Here is a 22,289-nt window from a genome sequence, read left to right on the forward strand (position 1 = left end):
GGCTCTCCGCTGAGGAGGGAGCCCGATGCGGGGCTCGATCCCAGGACCCTGGAATCATGACCCGAGCCGAAGGCAGCCGCTTAACCAACTGAGCCACCCGGGCGCCCCGCCATTTGCCCATTTTTAAATTGGGTTATTTATTTTCTTTTTTTCACTTGAGTTCTCTATATGTTTCGGATATTAGTCCCTTACTAGATATTTGGTTTGCAAATATTTTTTTCCCGTTCTGTAGTGTGACTTTTCACTTTGTTGATAGTTTTCTTTGCTGTGATTTGATGTAGTCCCACTTTTTAATTTTTTATTTTGTTGCTTGTGCTTTAGGTGTCATAGCCAAGAAATCATCACCAAGACCCATATCAAGGAACTTTGTTCCTGTGTTTTTTTCTAGGAAGTCCTTGGTTTCAGGCCTTTCATTTAAGTGTTTAATCTATTTCAGATTAATTTTTGGGAAGCTGAAATTCTGTATCAAATTGCTGCACCGGTTGTCAGTGCCAAAGCATAGGAGTGTAATAGTCTTAGTCCAATAAATGAGATCCAGATGTAGTTTTCTTATAACTACACCATTTACAATGCTGTTGGTGTCAACTTCTGTAAGTACAGAAGACCCTTACACATTGAGTTTCTACTTTGAGAGTTTATGACATATGGATTTGGGGGCAAAAATATCTATGATCTGTACCTGTGGGAGCCAGTCATATAAGTAGTGATGGAAATCGGGTAGTTGTCCAGCCCTTGCATCTCAGTCCTCTCTCAGTCCACTCCTCAGATCACCTGGTCTAAAAAGGAAAGTCTAGAAGTCAGTATTGAAGGGAAGAGTTCTAAAAAGTGGTTGTTTCAAACGTGGGGGGAAAAGAGAATGACTTGAAGACCTGAGTTGAATGAGAGGATTGGCCAGCTCCCTGGTGGCTTTAGATCTGTTGTTACTGAGAGACCCCTCTATTCAGAAATAAAAAATTTGATTAAATGTTTCATCTAATGCTAAACCTGAATTTTAGGGCAGAAAATAGATGCTGTGTTAGAATTCTCTAATTAGGAAATTTGAGAAAATGTTAAGGTTTGTTTTGTTTTGTGTTTTGGTAGATGCTGAGACTACTTTAGTTAACAAACGTGAGAAGTCCCTTTGGGGTTTATCATACAAAATAGTGTTGTTAATTCTATCTAGTTTTTGTTTTTTTATGGTTTTTTTTGGTGGAGTCCAAAGTGAATGACACATATGCATAAATGCTTTTTTAGTGCATAATATGTATCCTGAACAATAACAATCAACTGAACTCATTCTAAGTAAGTTTGCTTTTCAAAGTGTTACTTGTCTCTGGGTTTTTACAGTGACATAGAATAGAATTTATGACAGTATATTAGTCTCTTCCAGTGCAAATATGTCATGCTGTGTATTTATAAAGAGTTACTTCCACTGAAAGAAAAAGACATTTATTAGCACAGATAAACCTTGAGATTACTTTAGCAAGGGATGTTTTAAAATATCTGTTAAGTTGCTAGATTTGTATCTTTCTCTTTTTATTTTGAAGAATATAATTCCAGTGGAACATTTATATCGTAAATGAGGGAGTAAAGTTTGATTTTTGTTTGTTTGAGGGAAAATGTCCAGCATTTTAGGGTCAGTAACTTAGTTACATATAATTAATAAGTAAAATACAGCACTGGAAAAGATTTGTTAAAAAATAAGATTTTATCTTTGAAGACTTTCTGTAAGTGGTGTTATAACATTGTTCCAAAGTGCCAAACCAGGATTACAGAATAAAACCATTTAGTTTACTTTTGTGGACAGAAAAGTTAAAGGGATATGAAGTAAAGAAAACTTTACAGTTCTTCACTCCTGTGAAGGAGAAATGCGGTGGTAGGGCAAGAGGGTGGGGCCCTTTGCCTAGAGCGCAGGTAGTCTCCACAACTCAATGTGTGCACCTACCTGTAGGGCCTCAAATTTTTGCTGCCTCAAAGTTTACATTTTTCTATTACCTTGGAAGCTTTCCGATGTTTAGAGTAAAAGGAATTGGATTAGAATGGAAATTAGTAAAAGAAATGCTAAGATCCTGTTGGCTTATAAGCATACTACCCCCTACTTTCCTCTCCATACTACAGTTTGGAAATTGTGAGCTTGAGCTTTCTTAAACAGGAGTTCCAAAGTGTATTGACTTTTTTTTGGGAATGTTACGACTTTATGAATACATGGTATTTGGAAGTGCTTAATTTTTCACAGGGGGTTTATGTGTCTTTGGTTCTTGCTGAAATCTCTCAGTGACTTGGTGTTACATGAATTGCCATTTCAAGGTTAGGAATTGGGAAGTTAGAGATGATAGACAAGCTAACTCAACAGTGCTTTTTCTACTTCTCAAAACACTGTATTTGTGTGGGTGTATTTGCTTTTACGAATACATGCATTGATAACTAAAGAGTCTTGTACTAAGATGTTAACAGCACTTGTATCCTGGCTGGGGGGATTTTGATTATTTTTTATGCTTTAATCAGTATTGTTTGTATTTTCTAATAATGCATGTCTATCATTTTTATAGTCAAAAAAGTGAAAAGTGTACATTGACTCCAAGGAAGTTCAGTGAGAAAGAGTATTTGAAGTAAGGTTAGACAACCGAATCGTCTTTTCTCTGCAGACACGTCAAGTTCTTGAAGAGCTGACTGAGTTGCCTGTCATGGTGGAGCTTGCCAGTGATTTCCTGGATAGAAACACTCCGGTTTTTCGAGATGATGTTTGCTTTTTCATTAGTCAGTCAGGTATGCTAATTTTAAAGACTTAAAGGAAAGGAAAGTCATTCATTCTAATAATTATAGCATATCTTGGCAAAAGCTGATATTAAAAGATAAACAGGTATTGCAGATGACCTGACAAATACAGAAATATATTGATATTATGTAATTCTCTATGAGTTAGTAAAATTAACACATTTTACACTCAAGGAGCTGAATTTTCAAAGATCAGAAAAGGCGATCGTAATAAGTAGGAACTTACTATTTAAAGTTTTACAAATTTATTATTTTAATTGTTTATTTATTTAAAGATTTTATTTACTTTTATTTATTTGACAGAGAAACACAGTGAGAAAGAGAATATAAGCAGGGGAAGTGGGAGAGGGAGAAGCTGGCTTCCCTCCAAGCAGGGAGCCCGATGTGGGGCTTGATCCCAGGACCCTGGGATCATGACCTGAGCTGAAGGCAGATGTTTAATGACTGAGCCACCCAGGCACCCCACAAATTCATTATTTTAAAGTGCATGTTTTTTTTAATATATATATATTTAAAGATTGTTTTAGCGAGTGAGTGTGTGTGCAATCTGGGGTGGGGGTGGGGTGGGATGGGGTGGGGAGAGAGAATCTCAGGCAGACTCCCTGCTGAGCATGGAGTGGAGCCTGATGTGGGGCTCGATCTCAGAACCGTGAGATCATAATCTGAGCTGAAATCAAGAGTCAGACGCTCAACTGATGGAGCCACCCAGGCACCCCTGGTGCATGTTTTAAAAAATTTTACTTAAATGATACTGTTGAAAGTATAGTCATTTTTTTTGTTTTTGTATCTAAGAAACAGTGTCTGCTGACTGCTCTGTGTGTTACTTTTGTCTTCCTTCTTACATAGGTGAGACAGCAGACACCCTGATGGGTCTTCGGTATTGTAAGGAGAGAGGAGCTTTAACTGTGGGGATCACAAACACCGTGGGCAGTTCCATATCAAGGGAGACAGACTGTGGCGTTCACATTAATGCTGGGCCCGAGATTGGTGTGGCCAGCACGAAGGTAAGTTCCTGACTTAGTTCTCTGGATTTTGTCATCATAGTGGGGGGGAACACACTAATCTATACCTTATAGTTCATTTGTTAGCACTTACAGAGCTCATATAGTTTACTAATCATAACAGTCCATAATAGATAAAATACTCCCGAGGCTAAAAGGGACAAGCGTATATAAGTGTCATGCTGGCTGTTTCCCTTCATCGCTTATGTTCGTCCTGTCAGTGCAGCAGGGTACATGGTAAGTCTGATGTCCTCTTCTTTTAGTAGTAGGGAATTAGAAAATTAGAAAAATAGAAAAATTAGAAAAATAACAGATTAGGAACATCCAGCTTAATTCTAATAATTTTTGACAATTTACATACTCATAGCTTCTAATAAATAGCCAAAATACACATATTATTGTGGAAGTTTGTAAGGAGGTATACACTTTTTGGTATAAAATTTGCCAGTTTGGGGGCGTCTGGGTGGCTCAGTGGGTTGAGCCTCTGCCTTCGGCTCAGGTTATGATCTCACGGTCCTGGGATCAAGCCCCGCATTGGCTCTCTGCTCAGCAGGGACCCTGCTTCCCCCTCCTCTGTGTCTGCCTCTCTGCCCACTTGTGATCACTGTCAAATAAATAAATAAAATCTTTTAAAAAATTTGACAATTTAAAACAATTAAAATGAGTATTATATGACAATATCTGTTTCTGTTTGGATACTATATCTGTGGAGACTTAGGACTTAAAACACCTTTTTTTTTAAGGCCTATTGAGACTACTTTGCTCTTTGAAATTGGAATATACATAAATTTAGTATTAGTAATAAAAATAGGAATCTTAAAATACAAAAGATGTTCTCTCTCCACAATTGTATTACTCTTTATGATTTCAACATTTCTGTTTTTCTGCTTAAGCATAATATTTCCTACTGATTGTCTAATAAGATGCTTAGGTATTGGTGGATTTGATTCTAATTAAGGGAGAGTGGAAGATGATGTTAACACGTACAGAACCACATTTGAATTTTTTCCTCTTAAAGAACCTCAGATTTTTTTTTTTTGGAAAATTTGTGATTCTTATGTAAAAACCCTGAGTGAGATTTTTTTGTTTCATGGTTACTTTGATGTTGCTAACACTATAATTTACAGAAAGCTGAAACCTGAATTTTCTGCATGTGGTAATTAAAACATGGAAGATGTTTGTGCTTGGGTTTCCATTCTGTGCCTGAATAAATATCCAGCTGCCCTCAGGAGCAGCTTATGGATTTTTGGAACAGTATCCAGACAGACAGCTTTGATCAGGGATTGGAATTCCAAGGCTCCTTTATTCACAACACATGGTGAAACAAGGGCTTCACCGTGGTATATGTGAGATACGGGGTCATAGCACTGAATGGGTGCTCTTGACTTAACTTTTCAAAAAAATATTTCTTGGGGCGCCTGGGTGGCTCAGTGGGTTGGGCCGCTGCCTTTGGCTCGGGTCATGATCTCAGGGTCCTGGGATCGAGTCCCGCATCGGGCTCTCTGCTCGGCGGGGGGCCTGCTTCCCTCTCTCTCTCTCTCTCTCTCTCTCTGCCTGTCTCTCCATCTACTTGTGATCTCTCTCTGTCAAATAAATCAATAAAATCTTTTTTTTTTTTTTTAAAGATTTTTATTTATTTATTTGACAGAGAGAGATCACAAGTAGACGGAGAGGCAGGCAGAGAGAGAGAGAGAGGGAAGCAGGCTCCCTGCTGAGCAGAGAGCCCGATGCGGGCCTCGATCCCAGGACCCTGAGATCATGACCTGAGCCGAAGGCAGCGGCTTAACCCACTGAGCCACCCAGGCGCCCAAATCAATAAAATCTTTAAAAAAAAAAAAATCTTTCTTGAACTGTGAGCTGCCTGGGGAAGTTCAGTTTTTTTAATTTCTAATTCTCTTGTTCACAAAAACTTCAATTTTCTCAACATTTTATTTTTATTTATTTTTAATATTTGACTTATTAGAGAGAGCACAAGTGGGGGTGCAGGGGGGGGCAGAGGGAGAGGTAGAAGCAGGCTCCCCACAGAGTAGGGAGTGTGAATGAGGGCTTGATCCCAGGACCCTGAGCCGAACGCAGACACTTAACCAACGAGCCATCCAGGTGCCCTTTCTTAACATTTTATTATCATCATTTTCAAACACACAGTGAAGTTAAAGGAATTTTATATTAACACCCATATGCCCATCACCTAGATTCTATCATTAATATTTGTTTCAGCTCTATTGAGGTATACGTTTCACCACCATAACATTCACCAATTTTTGATATATAGTTTTAGTAAATTTGGCTGTGTAACTGTCACCACAGTCCTGTTTTAGAAGACTAATTCACTTAAAAAATGTTCCTTTGTGCTCTTTTACAGTCAGCCCCCCACCCCTGCCTCTCAGCCTCAGCCTGAGGCAGCTACAGTTGCTTTCTCTTGCTTACTATGTCATCTTCCAAAAATTTCTTGTAAATGGGATTGTATAATACATGTCTTTTGTGTCTGGCTCCTTCTCTTTAACAACATAGTGAAAAAGGGTTTCACTGTTGATGTTTTTGAGACTTTTTTATGGTGTTATTTCTAGCAGTAGTTCTTTTTTTTGCAGGTCTTTTTTTTTTTAAATCTTTTTATTTTGAAGTATCTCTAAGTAGTTTATAGGAAGTTGCAAAGATAGTAGAGAAGTCCATGTACTTCTCACTCAGTTTCCCCTAATGGTTATACCTTGTATAAGAAAAAAAGCATCTTTTCATAGTATATATTTTAATTAACGTCTTTAAAAAAATGGTTCCCTTAAAAATTTTAGTAAGTATGTAGTCTTACTTTAATTTTTCTTGGACTTTAAAGTAATTTTGTTTTCTTCAGCTGCCTTAGACATTCTGGGCTTGGAGTTACAAAAGTTTTGCAGTGTTTAGTCGTAGAGCATTTCTGAATGGTAAATAGAAGTTTTTATGTTAGTAGATGATAAAAGAAGTTCATCATTGTTCCTCATCCCTGGCCCTGTGATGGACCTAGCCCAAGAATTCTATAATCTTGATTATAAATCTCCAACTTTGCCTGAAAAACTGTCAGGGTTAAAGAGAGAGAGATTACCAAGTTTCTCATAATATCAGACTGTAGACAATTTGATATTTCTGTAGGAATTGATGGGCGTAAATGTGCAGATTTAACAGTTCTTTAATGTTAGTACAGGTGTTTAAAATTTAACCACAGTACTGACTTTTGTTGATTTTTAAAAATAAACTGATACAGCTTTTGGCCAAATATAAAGTAAAACCAAGTTTAAAAGTTCAGAGTCAACTTTTTCCTGGTAAATTCTTTCAAACCTCAGTAAATTCTAAACGTGAGGTGTAACTTACTTTTCTCATAAGTGGTTTTCTGGTATCTGTTGGTGAAATGAAAAATATGAAATTGGAAATTAAGCTTTAATGGGAATGCAATGGAAAAATGTGTGCGTTAAAGCTTTTCTGTTCATATTTATACCTAAGAACCAGGGTAGAGATGTCTTAAGTCCAAATAAGGAAACATTACTCTGTAGAATAACAGTTTTAGTCATGGGCTGGAGGAACTGGAACTCATCTGATTGGTTTGAGCTGGAAACAGTTTGGGTATGCCAGGGGTCCCAGATAGTGGGTCTCTCCCCCATCCTGATCATATGTTTTGTGATTAATTAGTTTATTGAAAAGTAAGCGTTAGTAGGAAAAGGTAGACCAGAAGGGCCTGGAATTTAGAATACAGATGTGCCCATTAGCCTGAAGGCAAAGGACTGCAAATCCATGCCAGTGCTGTGGGGAAGCCTGCTGGTGGACCCCATCGTAGCACAGGGACAGGTGGCTGTGGAGGAATGTATGAGCAGCTGGCCGCTGGGAGGCTCAGCAAGAAGTAGGGAGTCTCATTGAACTATCAGGAGCTTTAGCAGATTGTGATTTTATTATACAGGAGGCTCATTATCCACATTATGACAGGAAGATAGTCATTGATGAAGTGATCTGTTATCCTGAGAAGAGTCGTAGAAATTCAGCCTATAATCTACAAGAAAACTCAGAATAAATTTCTTAATGTTAAAATTATACATAATACTCTAGCTGGCTATACCACAACAGTCCTAGTGATTTAAGAATAAAAATATAAATAAGAAACTCAAATGCCTAAAACATAAAATTTAGTTTCTTTAAATGACCAATGAATTAAAAAGATACCAGAACTACTATTAAAAAGTCTTAGTACAGAGGTGCCTTGGTGGCTCTGTCAGTTAAGCACTGACTCTTTTTTTTTTTTTTAGATTATTTATTTATTTATTTCACAGAGAGACACAGTGAGAGAGGGAATATAAGCAGGAGGAGTGGGAGAGGGAGCCCAACGCGGGGCTCGATCCCAGGATCCTGGGATCATGACCTGAGCCGAAGGCAGATGCTTAATGACTGAGCCACCCAGATGCCCCTAAACATCTGACTCTTGATCTCAGCTCAGGTCATGATCTCAGGGTCCTGAAATGGAGCCCCTCTTTGGGCTCCACTCAGCAGGAAGTCTGCTTGAGATTTTCTCCTCTCTCTCTGCTCCTGCCCTCCCTTGTGCTCTTTCTCACACACACATAAATAAATAAATCTTAAAAAGGGGGGGGGGTGCGCCTGGGTGGCTGCAGAGACCAGAGACTGCAGGAAATGTCACAAGCCAGTAGACAAAGTGGGTGAAATGGAGGGAAAATTGGCTATTTATTAGAGTAGAAACACAAGTTAACACTTTGCACTAAAATCAATTTCAGATGGACTAAAAGTCAAAAAGGGACAATGAAAACAATAGAATGAAGAAAATTTAATCATACTTAACTGATGTTAGGATGGAAGGATTAGGCTTAAAAGTACTACTTAGGGGCGCCTGGGTGGCTCAGTGGGTTAAAGCCTCTGCCTTTGGTTCAGGTCATGATCCCAGGGTCCTGGGATCAAGCCCCACATTGGGCTCTCTGCTCCGCAGGGAGCCTGCTTTCTCCTCTCTCTCTCTCTGCCTGCCTCTCTGCCTACTTGTGATCTCTGTCAAATAAATAAATAAAATCTTAAAAAAAAAAAAAAGTACTACTCAAAGTTAAAAAAATAAAACTTGCTAAGTTAATAAAGACCATTATAAAAGGGTTAATCCAAACTGGGAAAAAGTATTTGAAACATAACAGTGAAGACATTCTTAGCACCAACAAAAAATAAACAAAACCCCCCAAAACTACCAGGTCCAGAAATAAGTAAAGAACATATAGTTCATTCTTTTTTTTTTTTTTTTTAAAGATTTTATTTATTTATTTGACAGAGATCACAAGTAGGCAGAGAGGCAGGCAGAGAGAGAGGGAGGAGGAAGCAGGCTCCCTGCGGAGCAGAGAGCCCAATGTGGGGCTCGATCCTAGGACCCTGGGATCATGACCCGAGCCGAAGGCAGAGGCTTTAACCCACTGAGCCACCCAGGTGCCCCAACATATAGTTAATTTTTTTTTTTTTTTTTTTTTTAAGATTTTATTTATTTATTTGACAGAGAGAGATCACAAGTAGACGGAGAGGCAGGCAGAGAGAGAGAGGGAAGCAGGCTTCCTGCTGAGCAGAGAGCCCGATGTGGGACTCGATCCCAGGACCCTGAGATCATGACCTGAGCCGAAGGCAGCGGCTTAACCCACTGAGCCACACAGGCGCCCCATATAGTTAATTCTTAAAAGAGAAAACATCATTGGCTAATGAACATGAAAACAGTCTTTTCAGATTTAAGATATGTATGATAAAGTGGTAGCGAGAGACCATTATCTAACAATGAAATGGTAAAAACTTATTAAAAAGATAATTTTAAGTATTGCAGAAATTGTGGCAGAACTCACTCATCTCACAGTCTCATACAGCTAATGGGAATGAAAATAGTCTTGGTCGTTGACTGCATATTTTAAAACATTCACAGTTCTCTAGCCTAGGAAAATAGATGTCTCTTAGTTTAAGCTTTCATCAGTAAAAGTTTGTTTTGAGCCTGCGTGTTAGGCATTACACTGAATGTTTTACATTGGTCTCATTTAATTCTCATGAGAATCTTGTAAGTGTACCTGTAACATGTGGGCCATCTGACACCTAAAGAGAGGAAAAACTGCTCTGGTTTAGTAAGCAAGAAAGAAGGCATTCTTCTTTGGGAAAGTGCTTGTGATTAAATTAAGAATATGACAAGTTATAAGAGTATATTTACCAATTAATTTTCTTAACCATTTAAAGAAAGAAGAAGGGCAGTAAAGATTAGTAGGCAGTATTCACAAATGTTATTAATATCATGTTATTAAAATGTAATTTTACATTTAAGAATGATGATTAGGGACACCTGGGTGGCTTAGGTCATGATCTCAGGGTTCTGGGATCGAGCCCTGCATCGGGCTCCCTACTCGGTGGGACGCCTGCTTCTCCCTCTCCCACTCCCCTTGTTTGTGTTCTCTCTCTGGCTGTTTGTCTCTGTCAAATAAATAAATAAAATCTTTTTAAAAATGGTTTTTCTGGGGCACCTGGCTGGCTCAGTGGGTTAAAGCCTCTGCCTTCGGCTCTTGTCATGGTCCCAGGGTCCTGGGATGGAGCCCCGCATCAGGCTCTCTGCTTGGCGGGGAGCCTGCCTCCCCCCCCCGGCCTGCCTCTCTGCCTACTTGTGATTTCTGTCTGTCAAATAAATAAATAAAATCTTTAAAAAATGGTTTTTCTTATTTCTACCCACTTTTATAAAATTGAGCTTAAAAAATTTTTTTTTAAGTCAAACTGGAGAAAAAAAGGTGGAAGTGAAGAATAAGCAATGGGCAAAGGTGAAAAAAAAAATCAAAGAACAATTAAAAAAAAAACAAAACCAGTACAAGTACCTCAAGGAAAGTCCTTCAGGCCTTTGCTTTTGACTTACATAAAAAGAACCTAATCTGGTTATGCACGTGCAGATTTATACTCTGCTCACCTTACTTTGCATGTTTCTGTTCCTTTCTGAGGGTATTAGGGATTTGGTAAGCATCTGGTGTGTTATAAGGAACTTTTGTTTTGTATTTGGAAATAAAGGTTAAGTCATTGTTCAAGTTCAAAAAAAGGCTAGTGATAGGGGCGCCTGGGTGGCTCAGTGGGTTAAGCCGCTGCCTTGGGCTCAGGTCATGATCTCGGAGTCCTGGGATCGAGCCCCGCATCGGGCTCTCTGCTCAGCAGGGAGCCTGCTTCCTCCTCTCTCTCTGCCTGCCTCTCTGCCTGCTTGTGATCTCTCTGTCAAATAAATAAATAAAATTAAAAAAAAAAAAAGGCTAGTGATAGATTTCCCAAGTACTGATTCAGTTTGCTGTTAACGCTGTTTTGTTTTTTGTTAAATATTTATTTATTTGAGAGAGAGTGAGAGGGGAGAGGGTCAGATGGAGAAGTAGACTTCCTGCTGAGCTGGGAGCCTGATTCTGGACTCACTTCTGGGACTCCCCCGGATGATGACCTGAGCCCAAGGCAGTCACTTAACCAACTGAGCCACCCAGGCTCCCTAACAGTGTTTTTTTTTTTGGTTTGTTTTCTTTCTTTTTTTTTAACAGACAATACATATTTATAAAGCCAATGGGAGGGAATTCTTTATTTTAATCTTTTTTTTAATTAAAAAAATCCAACTCTTAAAATGCAACTGCAACTAATTCTGCCTTTCTATGGTGTTTCAGGCTTACACCAGCCAATTTGTATCCCTTGTCATGTTTGCCCTCATGATGTGCGATGACAGGATCTCCATGCAAGAGAGACGCAAAGAGATCATGCTTGGACTGAAGCGACTGCCTGGTATGAAGATCTCACAGTGGATGTTTGTTATCTGTGGGAGTGGCTAATGGGTGAAGCCTTTTCTCGTCCTTGAAGCTGTCTGTGGCTTGTAGCTATTTAGTCAAAAAGATCCTTCTTCTTTGGCACCTGTGTTTTTAAAAATCTTTCACTGAATAGAAACACTGGTCTTCGGGGCGTCTGGGTGGCTTAGTGGGTTAGAGCCTCTGCCTTCGGCTCAGGTCACCATCCCAGGGTTCTGGGATCGAGCCTTACATGGGGCTCTCTGCTGAGTAGGGAGCCTGCTTCCCACCAGCCCCCTTTCTGCCTGCCTCTCTGCCTATCCGTGATCTCTGTCTGTCAAATAAATAAAAAGAAAAAAATCTTAAAAAAGAAAAAAAGAAACACTGGTCTTTTGTTGATTGCTTCCAATATATTATTGTTATTATAGCATTCAGTTTATTACCCTTGTTTCATAGACTTTGTTAATATTACTTCTTAACAGATTTGATTAAGGAGGTACTGAGCATGGATGATGAAATTCAGAAACTGGCAACAGAACTTTATCACCAGAAGTCAGTCTTGATAATGGGACGTGGCTATCATTATGCTACTTGTCTTGAAGGGGCACTGGTAAGTCTTCTCACTTACAGTTGTGGTCTAAGGACTTAATGGACCTAGCATACAGTCATATATACTTTTAGGTCAAATGAAATAGATAGGACTTTTGAAAATGTCTCTGTATTTATGCACTCGGATTTGTTATCTTGAGAAAGGGTAACATAATACTTAATTCAAAAGTGAATATCGGGGTGCCTGGGTGGCTCAGTGGGTTAATCCTCTGCCTTCGGTTCAGGTCATGGTCTCAGAGTCGTGGGATCGAGCCCCATATCGGACTCTCTGCTTAGTGGGGAGCCTGCTTCCCCCTCTCTCTCTGCCTGCCTCCCTGCCTACTTGTGATCTCTCTCTCTCTCTCTCTCTGTCAAATAAATAAATAAAATCTTAAGGAAAAAAAAGACTTAAAAAAAGTGAATATCAAGAAAAATACATTTTACCACCTTGATTTGGATTTAGCAAGTTAGTTAACTACTTGGGTTAATTTGTTGCCTACATGTGAGTAAATAAGAGATTAAGTTCTCTAGGTGTGAGATTTCATGGAAGTAAACATGAGGCAAGTAAAAACAGTTACAGAGTAATAGGAATATATTCATGATCATCTGAAATCCTCAAGTTTTTGCGGGTTTAGAACTTCTAGTTACTTACTTAATAAATAAACAGACTTCCAGTTACTTGATAGTTTAGAAATAATCTGTTCACCTATATTTACAGGTCAGTGGTCCTTTTATACTTTTGGCTAAATAGTGACTTTAGACAGCAGATGTTTTATGTAATATTTGCATAAGAATGGGTTTTTGAAAAACAGACTGTAGACTAATCTAGTTCTCTCCTGTTAGAAAATCAAAGAAATCACTTACATGCACTCTGAAGGCATCCTTGCTGGTGAATTGAAACACGGCCCTCTGGCATTGGTGGACAAATTGATGCCGGTTATCATGATCATCATGAGAGATCACACTTACGCCAAGTGTCAGAACGCTCTTCAGCAGGTGGTTGCCAGGCAGGTAAGTTAGGGGCTCCTGGGAGGGCACCAGGGTTGTCTAAGAGTTGGGTCACTAAAGCTTATTTGAATTTTATGACTTTAAAGTGATAAACCAGTGCCCAGTAGGAGGCTTACAGAACATGTGGAGGTTTACATGTGAAGAAACTGAGATACTCAAGAGTTTTGACAGCACCCAGCTCCCGATCTCATAATAAGCAGAACCAAGACCAAAACTGAGGTCCTAGTCTCCCGATCCTGTCCTCTCTCATTGTGGGCTTCTCCCTTTCAAGTTAATATTCTTGAAAGTATATTTCAGGAGAAACTGGGTTTTATGTTACTATTACAGGTGTTGTGTTTAACTGAGTTTCCTTCAGCTCACTCGGCTTTTACATAAAGCCCCAAAGATATTGCTGGCTGTTAACTGAGCTCGGTATTTCTCAGTTGTGTGAGTTTGAATAAATTACCAAATCCCACAGTTTCCATTTCCTTTGCTGCAAGTCAGATCAATCTGAGTTACCACGTAGGATTGTGAGTCAGTGAGGCCACGTGCATGTGGGCAGGGCAAAATCTGCACGTTCATGTGCAGCAGCTCTGCCTTTGCTTACCAGTGATTTTGTGTGTGTGTGTGTGTGTGTTTTTCTTTGCCAGGGACGCCCAGTGGTGATTTGTGATAAGGAAGATACCGAGACCATTAAGAACACAAACAGAACAATCAAGGTGCCCCACTCAGTGGACTGCTTGCAGGGCATCCTCAGTGTGATTCCCTTGCAGCTGCTGGCTTTCCACCTTGCTGTGCTGAGAGGCTATGACGTGAGTGACGGGTCCCGGGGAACTCTTGAGCTCGCTTTCTACCTGGTTCATTCGTAGTTTTCCTTCTAAATTTTTAGCTACAGCCTTGGAGAAATCCCTCAGGTATTTATCTGTGACCTGTCACATTTGCGTGGCCCAGTTCGGGGATTACGTCATGACCTTTTTTTACCCATAGAACCTGAAGGAACCTTGGAGCCTACCTCTGTGATTGGAGATTACCTCCTTGAGGAATCAATCCCCAGGTGTCCTCTCTTTCCTTTGGGGTGGCTGGCAGTTCTTTGGGATGCCCCCACACATTGCAGGGTTTAGTATCCCCAGTCCCCCGGTCATGACAGCCCAACATCTTGCTCTCACACACAACTCCTCTCCATCACTACTGACTGACATTTCTAGTAAGAAAGGATTTAACAGGGAGAATTAGGCTTAGGTTTACACAGCCATTAGGAGACCTAGGGAAAGGCAGGGGAGGGAGGCCACTGTGCCATCCGCCAGGGTAGGAATTGCAAGGAACCACTACTGTCGGTGGGGGTTCTGGGCTGCTGTAGCACCAGGGTGGGCCACTGCCAGAAAGATGCGTGGAAGCTGCTGGCAAATCCCACATTAGCTGCCTGAGGCCCATTACCCAAGTGAGCTGCACCTTTTGCAGAGGACCACAGAGCGCTTTCTCTGCTGAGCTGGCTCCTTCAGGATGCTTTTTCCTCATTCCAGGATTTTTAAGATGCATTATTTGATTTTGTTTTCTAATTGTAGTTTTTTATTGTCTGTAATTAAGATGGTTGAGGAACATGTTGTTTTCTGGTTCTCTATGCAAAAGTAATTTGCTTAGAGTTGCTGTTTCTCCCTCCCTAACCCCCCCCCCCGACCCAATCTGTACAGTCTTTCACATATTGTTTCTTTGCAGGTTGATTTCCCCCGGAATCTTGCCAAATCTGTAACTGTAGAATAAGGAGCATCTGCAACTCTGGGCGGTTGAGCAACACAAGATACCTTTTGTATTTAACACCTTGATTTAAAATACCACCCTCTGAAGCCTTTTTTAGTAAATCCTTATTTATATATCGGTTATAATTATTCCACTCAATTTGTGATTTTTGTGAAATTACCTCAGATTTTTCCAGTAATTTGTGGGGGAGTTTAAATAATGGAATTTATATTGGAATTGTTATCACAAAGAGATTCAGCTCTCATTTTCTTTCAAGGATGCCGGGTGTTGAATTTCTGGGCCCTGCACTTCAATCTGGGAGGATTGTGTGTTTTTAGAATAATTGGCCTTTGTTTTACTGTGCTTCTCTTCATTCAGCCCAAAGAAAGTATAGTACATTTAATTGGAATATCTAAAGACAGAGGCAATGTATGCAAATGCTTAGACATTTGATTAAGGTTTTGTTAAGTTTACGAATTAAGAGAAGATGCTGTGATTTGTTTTGAAATTTGTGTTTTGTTTTTAAGTCACACTTGTAGAACTTAAAAACTGAAAGCTTTTCTTAGTGGGGTTTCTATGTAAGTTGGGTTAACCTGAGTGTCTCTGACCCGTTGCTTGTTATGTGGAGGTCGAGTCGGAGTTAAGGTAGGAAGCTAGAGTATGGTAGTACATTGGTTTTCTCCACTCTTAACAGCAAGTATTTGCACAATTTTATAGCAGAAACTCTAATTTTGAGCTGCTTTGGACAGTTGACAACATGATTTTCTGTGTGAAGTTGGGGGACCTCCAGGTGGGGTGTCCTATTCCTAGTTTTTCCATCTTCTAAAACTGGTTTTTATTTCCTTGTATCTGTAGTTTTTTGTTCCTTGTGTTTTTGTTTTTGTTTTTTTAATGTCTTGTTCTTGGAAATCACCACACAAAGTTGCAGTCATGCGTCTGTGATTAAATCAGTACTGATATATGCAGAGTTCTCTACTTTTTGTTCCGAGGAAACATTGCTTGCAGTGAATTTTAACTTTTTACTGCCTTGTTACATAAAACTCATACCAGCCTGCCAGTTGGAAGTTCTTTGTAGTTTGGAAGATTTGCAAGTCTTTTGACTAATCATTTGATTGTAAATGTATGTGCTGAGCTAGGTTTAGAGAAAGCTGTATGTTTTACACTGATGCTAGTGAAGGATTGCGTCAAATATAGTATTATTTCCTAGGTATACTTCTCTACTGTCTGTGTTCCACCCCTCAAATCTATTTAGGAATGAAGAAGATACAAATAAGTAAAGTGGTATCAAGGTGCCTTCAGCTGGTTTATGTCAGAAACAGAATTTAACAATTTAGATTAAAATAGAGTAGAATATTAGTTTGACACCCACCATGTTGTGAGTAATCATTTCTTTATGGGGCTTTTTGGCCAAATCTTGGGGGTTATAGAGCAGTGTGTTTGTGTTTTGGTGAAGTCCTTCTCTTTTTAAAGTTTTTGCCTTTAACTTGTGAAGGTAAGATATTTAGCATAGTTATTTAAGTAAATTCAGGCTTTTTCTTTTTTCTGTGTTTGAATTTCTTGGTGAGGTTAAGATTTTCTAATAGCTGTTGCTACAAGGGGAGCACAGGATTCTGCTTGTGTATTAGGGTTAGAAAAATACTTAGCATATTTTGAGGTACTTTGGAAGAACTGTCCTCCATGGAGACTAGAAACCTGGTTGTTTTTAAAAATAAAATAAGGTTACTATTTACATCATTCTATGTATGTTGTCACTATAGCTATATTTATCTATTTTAATTGTTTCTGAGATGATTTTGTTTAGGTCTGCTAGTTTTAGTATGTGTATAGTGTCATTTCTTATGTTAAATTAGCATTTTATGTCTGATTTGTGTGGATTTGTAACATTTCTTAATGGTCTGAAGTTTAAGTCGGCATTCTAAGTGAACAAATATGTGAAATCAATCATTGGTTTTCAATTTCTCTTTTTCTCTTCCTCTATGTCTGTCTGTGTCTCTCTCTCTCTCTCCCTCTCTCTCTCTCTCACACACACACACACACACACACACACACACACACACACACACACTTCAAGCTAGGATAAGTTCTGAACTGAATATCAAAAGCTGATATTAAAGAAAAAAGAAGTGATATTTTCCAAATAAACATGGTTTCTCTTTTTTGTCCCTTCTTGCTTCTTACTTTATTTCACGTAGTGATTTTTAAATGCCTTTGTGTATTAATTACAAACACAAAAAAGGATACTCTAATGAGGCAAATCACTAATAAGTGTGCATGCCTAGTTAGAACCAATGTAATATTAATAGGTAAGAGAATCTGGTTTTTCAAGAAAGGTATTCTACAAAAGGAGTCTTATATAAAAAGTTCTTTCTTGTAGTACATTTAGAGTTTAAATTCATTCACATGTAACTTAGAGTTCCTTACCTCAGCCCTGAGCCCTTTTTAGGCTGGGATCATGGGTAACGTCTCACACATGGCTCAGCAAATGATGTTTCCTTTGCAGTGAGTTGGCTTTTCTGTCTTTTTAAAATTCCCTGTGCCATAGGAATGAGTGGGAAGAGGAAATTAATGCTCACTGTTTTTAGTGTGCTCTAATTGTGTCAGCCTCCTACTATGGGCAAGTCACTGTGCCAGGACCTGGAAAGGACATCATGTTGAAAGCAGAGTCTGCTTGTCCCCAGGCAGACTTATTACTGGTGAAGACCAAGATCATTGCGGGCACAAGGTGAAGGGAGTGGAAAAGTGGAGGTGAGCTGGGTTGTTAAATAATGGTCCAAGTTTAGGGAAGTATAATGTTCAAAAGAGGGAAGGTGCATTTTGTAGAGTGCGCTGTTGCCACAGGCTGCGTGGACCACCACATGTCTGTGGTGTGCCAGGGAGCGGCAAAGGCACATGCACAAGGGAGAAAGCAAGCATCGGTACTACTCCATGGGGCGGACGCAGGGCTGTCTGCAGGTGTGGCTGAGGGTTAAGAGAGCTAACACAGATTTTCTCTCTTAGTTTTGTGGCAAGTTGTTTCTAAGATGATGTCATCTTAGCTTTCTGACTACAGATCTTTTGGCCTAAGCTAATCATGAGGACAGGAGGAAAAGGAGCCTCCTTGCCCCCACTCCCCGTCTTTTTTAGCTTCTTGGTAATGTTTATTTGGCACTTACTTATATTGTCTTCAAAGGAGGAAGACCAGCTGAAATGTTTGCTTTAACAAATATATTTTAAGAAGTCCTTTGGAGTCAGTGTTTTATCTGCTTAAGAACTTAGGATATACTACAGCAATAAAAGGGAAAGGCTAATGTTAACAGTAGTATGTGAAAACTTGTGATTTTTCTAAAAAGCACAATGTTATTGAAAAGTGTTTGTTGAAGAAGAAATCATAGCTCACACGGAATTTGCAAAGGCCAAAGAAATGGAAGGGAATGGTAAAGGAAGGTATTTTAGCCTTATGTCCACGTAGTCAGTGGGTTTTATCTACCAGACTACCAGATAGTGTCGTCTTCATGAAAACATACTTCAGATCGCTTTCTGTGTTCTTCATGTTAGAATCTCAAGTTTAGAAAATTAACACATCGGTTTTTTTCTCAAAATATTTAAGGATTATTAATATATCAGTATTTCCGTAGCTTGATGAGTTTAACCATATCTTCAGATCTGTGACATGACAACCGATAGGACTGATAACATTTGCTTTGAACCAATAATGTCCAGGGTTAAAAGAAAATCATAGTTAACTAGGAAGATTGTAAAGTTATGCTGTATTAACTTGTAAGTCTGTAATAGCTTGGTATCACTGTTAAGGAATCTACCATAAATAATGGCTAATGAGAATGTTTTAGGAAATTCTTGAATTACCTTTCTACGGTACTCAGAATGAATACAGAAATGATCCTGTTAGCTTTTTAAATGTTCTGTGGTTGACTTTCGGTTTGTTTTTTTTGGTGTCTTTTTCTCCTTTTTCTCTCTCTTTCTTTCTTCTTTCTTTTTTGCTTAAATAAAACTTTTGGTATTTGTTTAAATTATACTGATTGTGAGCGGGAGGTTTTAGAATATTTGCTTTGTTTCAGTTCTGTTATATAAATGTGTAGTTTACTGAGCCATTGGATCATTTCTTCCTCATGTCTAGTAAGTCCAATAACTCTAACCTTGAACTGTGAATAAATTACCAAAACTTACTGAGAGTTGCATTTTGAAGCAATTTGCCAATATTTGAAGTATATACATGTTTGTAGATGTGTTAAAGATTGTATTGCACTAAGAATGTAGCCAGTGTTAGTTGTTAGTAAACTTTTCTGATGTTAGAAGTTACTTCATTACTATTGCTTTTTAAAAGAAGAGATGATTGGATAAATATAATCAAGAGTTTCATGTCTCCAACTTGCCAGTTGTTTTTTGAAAGAATCATTAGATTAAAACAAAGGATCTACTTTTTATGATGTCATATACCTTAACAAGTCTTTTAAAATTTTTTGTGAGAATGTGTTGTTTCTAGCGAATTTCTAGTGTATACAGTGATCAACAGCTTTGCGTAAGTAAATTGATAGTTGCAAAAGAAGGATATTTAAGATGGGTGAGTAACAAGACAGCATGTATGCTAAAGTTTCTGTAGTATCTGGCAATCTGTTAATTATAGAACAAAGATTCCTTTTACAGGATCCTTTTATAAACAGCAAGCGAAAATCCCTATCCCGAGTGCTTACAGCACTTGCTGTGTTCTGCAGGAGACAGAGTTATGAGCCAGGGTAGTTTGAATGAATAGCTGTGCTGTTTTGCCTTCCCGGAGATGGAGGCCAGTCCCTCATCTCTGTCTCTGTGTTGCAGCAAAGCCTGGGGTTGCCACACAGCGTGGGTCATTTTTTCCATGGGCCACATTTTGGCATAAAATCCAGCTTTACTTTTATTAAGCAGTTATCTTTAAATTCTCCTCAGTTGGCTGGAAGTATTTACTGAGTACTTACTAAAGGCCAAGAAATAATTTCCCTAAAAAATTAGAGGCCTGTTTTTCATTGGAGTGGCATTTAAGAAAAAGAAATTGTTAACTTTTTTTGGATGAGGAGAAGAAGTGAGAGTTAAGCTTCTCTCATTAATCTGAAGGTAAATAGGTGTCCTGCATTTTACAAAATGATGTAAGAAAAGAAATGATGTCGGAACTTTATTAAACATCCTGGAGCTATAAACTAATCTTGTCATTCTATACAGAGAGGTTGCCAGGTTACAGGTCATTTAACCAGCAGATCCCTTCCCCAGAAGTATGTGTGTAATAAGATAAATTCATTATTTTCTTTTTTGGTTAGCATGTGTACAGGGATTATTTGCAAGATTGAAAGGCCACATTTTTGAACTTCATACTAACATGATTTATTGGCTCAAATTCCAAGGTTCACGTATGTGTTTTCTCATGTATTTCTCTTAATGCTGTCATGTAGCCATATTTTCCTTTTCATATTTCAAGAGATTTTTGAAAATGAAGTATGAATGTACAGTTGAAAATATGGAATAAAAAATGGAGCTTGTAAACAATTAGAGAAATGCTTTTTGGATAGAGTTATAGTTCTTTCCTTCCACTCACTTATCAGTCCATCTCTGTTTGTGTAAGATTAAAAAGATTGTTTATACCTATTAGGATGAAAGCTCTTGGCATGTTTTTCACATGCTTTATTTTCTGCAGTATCCTGAGTGATTTAGAAGCATCCAACAATTCAAAAACCAGAGCCTAATAAGGTGTATTGTGGAACTCATAGCTCTTGTACATTCTGGGGGGGCCTTTAGGAGTTCATTTTTGCCTCTATCACTCAGCTTTATGTGTTCCGAAATGGAGATAGATACGGTGAGGTCTTAGAATTGCCAGGATAGTCACGGAGAATTCTAGATTCATTATGCCTAAAGGGCAAATGACCCTGTGCTTCTTAGCTACTCCATTCTTTTTTTTTTTTTTAAGATTTTATTTATTTGACAGAGAGATCACAAGTAGGCAGAGAGGCAGGCTGGCAGTGAGAGAGGGCGAAGCAGGCTCCTCGCTGAGCAGAGAGCCCGATGCGGGGCTCGATCCCAGGACCCTGAGAGCATGACCTGAGCCAAAGGCAGACGCTTAACCCACTGAGCCACCCAGGCACCCCAGTTAATACATTCTTAATTTGTGAGACTCAGAGGTGGCTGTCCATTAATTTTAGGTTGTCCTACAACATCCCGGCTGTAAAGCTCCCTGCGTACCAGGGCCACTACAGTTTATTCCTGCCAACAGCCCCTTTCAGGTGACACTCTTGTCCGCATGTTGTCCTCACTGATGCCAGTGTGGCGTCCTCCAGACGTGGATGTTCTGTGGCAAGTTCAACGTGAGATGGACTCATTAGAAAGCCTGGTCTTCAAACAGTGCCCCTGATGGGTTGGATCATACCTGAGACAATGAAGGCTGGTAGTTCTCAGGCAAGGGAAATAGTAAATACAAGTTTCTGGTAGACGTGAATGCAGGTAGCCAGTTTAATTCATGGGGCGTTCCCCCTGCCCATTTGCTTTGTATGTAGAGTTGTTTTGAAATATTAAATATATTTGCTTTGACTATTATCTCTTGCTTTCCTAATTTTGTATTTATCCTTTGAATAAAATGTAAACTGAATATTGAATTTACTTTTACTGCTGCTATGTAGAAACCTAAGAACTGTGGGAAATCCTTGTAAGATTTTTATCTTGTGTTTTTGGTTATTAACTTGGACCCATGTGTAGTTACTAAAGTTCAAAGTATTTCTTTGTTTGAAAGAAACGAATTAATTTTAAAACTTCCTAATCCGGGCGCCTGGGTGGCTCAATGGGTTAAGTGGGTCATGCCTTCGGCTCAGGTCATGATCTCAGGGTCCTGGGATTGAGCCCCGCATGGGGCTCTCTGCTCAGCGGGGAGCCTGCTTCTCCCTCTCTCTCTCTCTCTGCCTGCCTCTCCACCTACTTGTGATCTCTCTTTCTGCCAAATAAATAAATAAAATCTTAAAAAAACCCCAACTTCCTAATATGTAGGGTTTTTGTGTTTTTATTTTTGTTTTTTGACATTTGAAGTGAAATGACCTCTGAAAGCAGAATTGACTTTACTGACACGTTAGTAACTTCAGTTCTTTGAGTTATTTTCTCAGCAGAGACATATTTGTGTAAATTTGTTCATGAATGCCTGGTTGCAGGAGTGTAGGAGCTCCCCAGAACAGACAAAAGCCAGCTGACTTGTAGACACGTTGTTCTCCTCAACTTGGCCTTCCTGATGGGTGACATTCCTATGTTAGTGGTCCTCAGTTCCTTTGGGTTCAGTATACTGAAACTAAGGAAGGGCAGCTCTGAGAGTGTTGACATCCTATCAGAAGATAATGCTGATTTTTTAGGTTATTTTTTATTTATTTATTTTTAAAGATTTTATTTTATTTTTTTTTAAAGATTTTTTATTTATTTATTTGACAGAGAGAGAGCACAAGCAGGCAGAGAGGCAGGCAGAGAGAGAGGAGGA

The 22,289-nt window shown here is 39.0% G+C and overlaps 1 protein-coding gene across 3 annotated transcripts in view; it reads left to right on the forward strand.

Annotated features, from left to right (window-relative positions):
* Positions 1-20,338, forward strand: part of GFPT1 (glutamine--fructose-6-phosphate transaminase 1) — a 60,748-nt gene extending 40,410 nt beyond the window's left edge. For all 3 annotated transcript variants that reach the window (XM_047747195.1, XM_047747196.1, XM_047747197.1), the window contains 7 exons: positions 2,625-2,745; positions 3,601-3,758; positions 11,399-11,513; positions 11,995-12,122; positions 12,944-13,111; positions 13,738-13,899; positions 14,801-20,338. In XM_047747195.1, the coding sequence (XP_047603151.1) occupies positions 2,625-2,745; positions 3,601-3,758; positions 11,399-11,513; positions 11,995-12,122; positions 12,944-13,111; positions 13,738-13,899; positions 14,801-14,845 (897 nt within the window). In that variant the 3' untranslated portion in view covers positions 14,846-20,338. The remainder of the gene's footprint in view (positions 1-2,624; positions 2,746-3,600; positions 3,759-11,398; positions 11,514-11,994; positions 12,123-12,943; positions 13,112-13,737; positions 13,900-14,800) is intronic.
* The last annotated feature ends 1,951 nt before the right edge of the window (positions 20,339-22,289 follow it).

This window comes from Lutra lutra, chromosome 9 (assembly GCF_902655055.1).
Source record: "Lutra lutra chromosome 9, mLutLut1.2, whole genome shotgun sequence".
In the NCBI taxonomy this organism is placed as follows: Eukaryota; Metazoa; Chordata; class Mammalia; order Carnivora; family Mustelidae; genus Lutra; species Lutra lutra.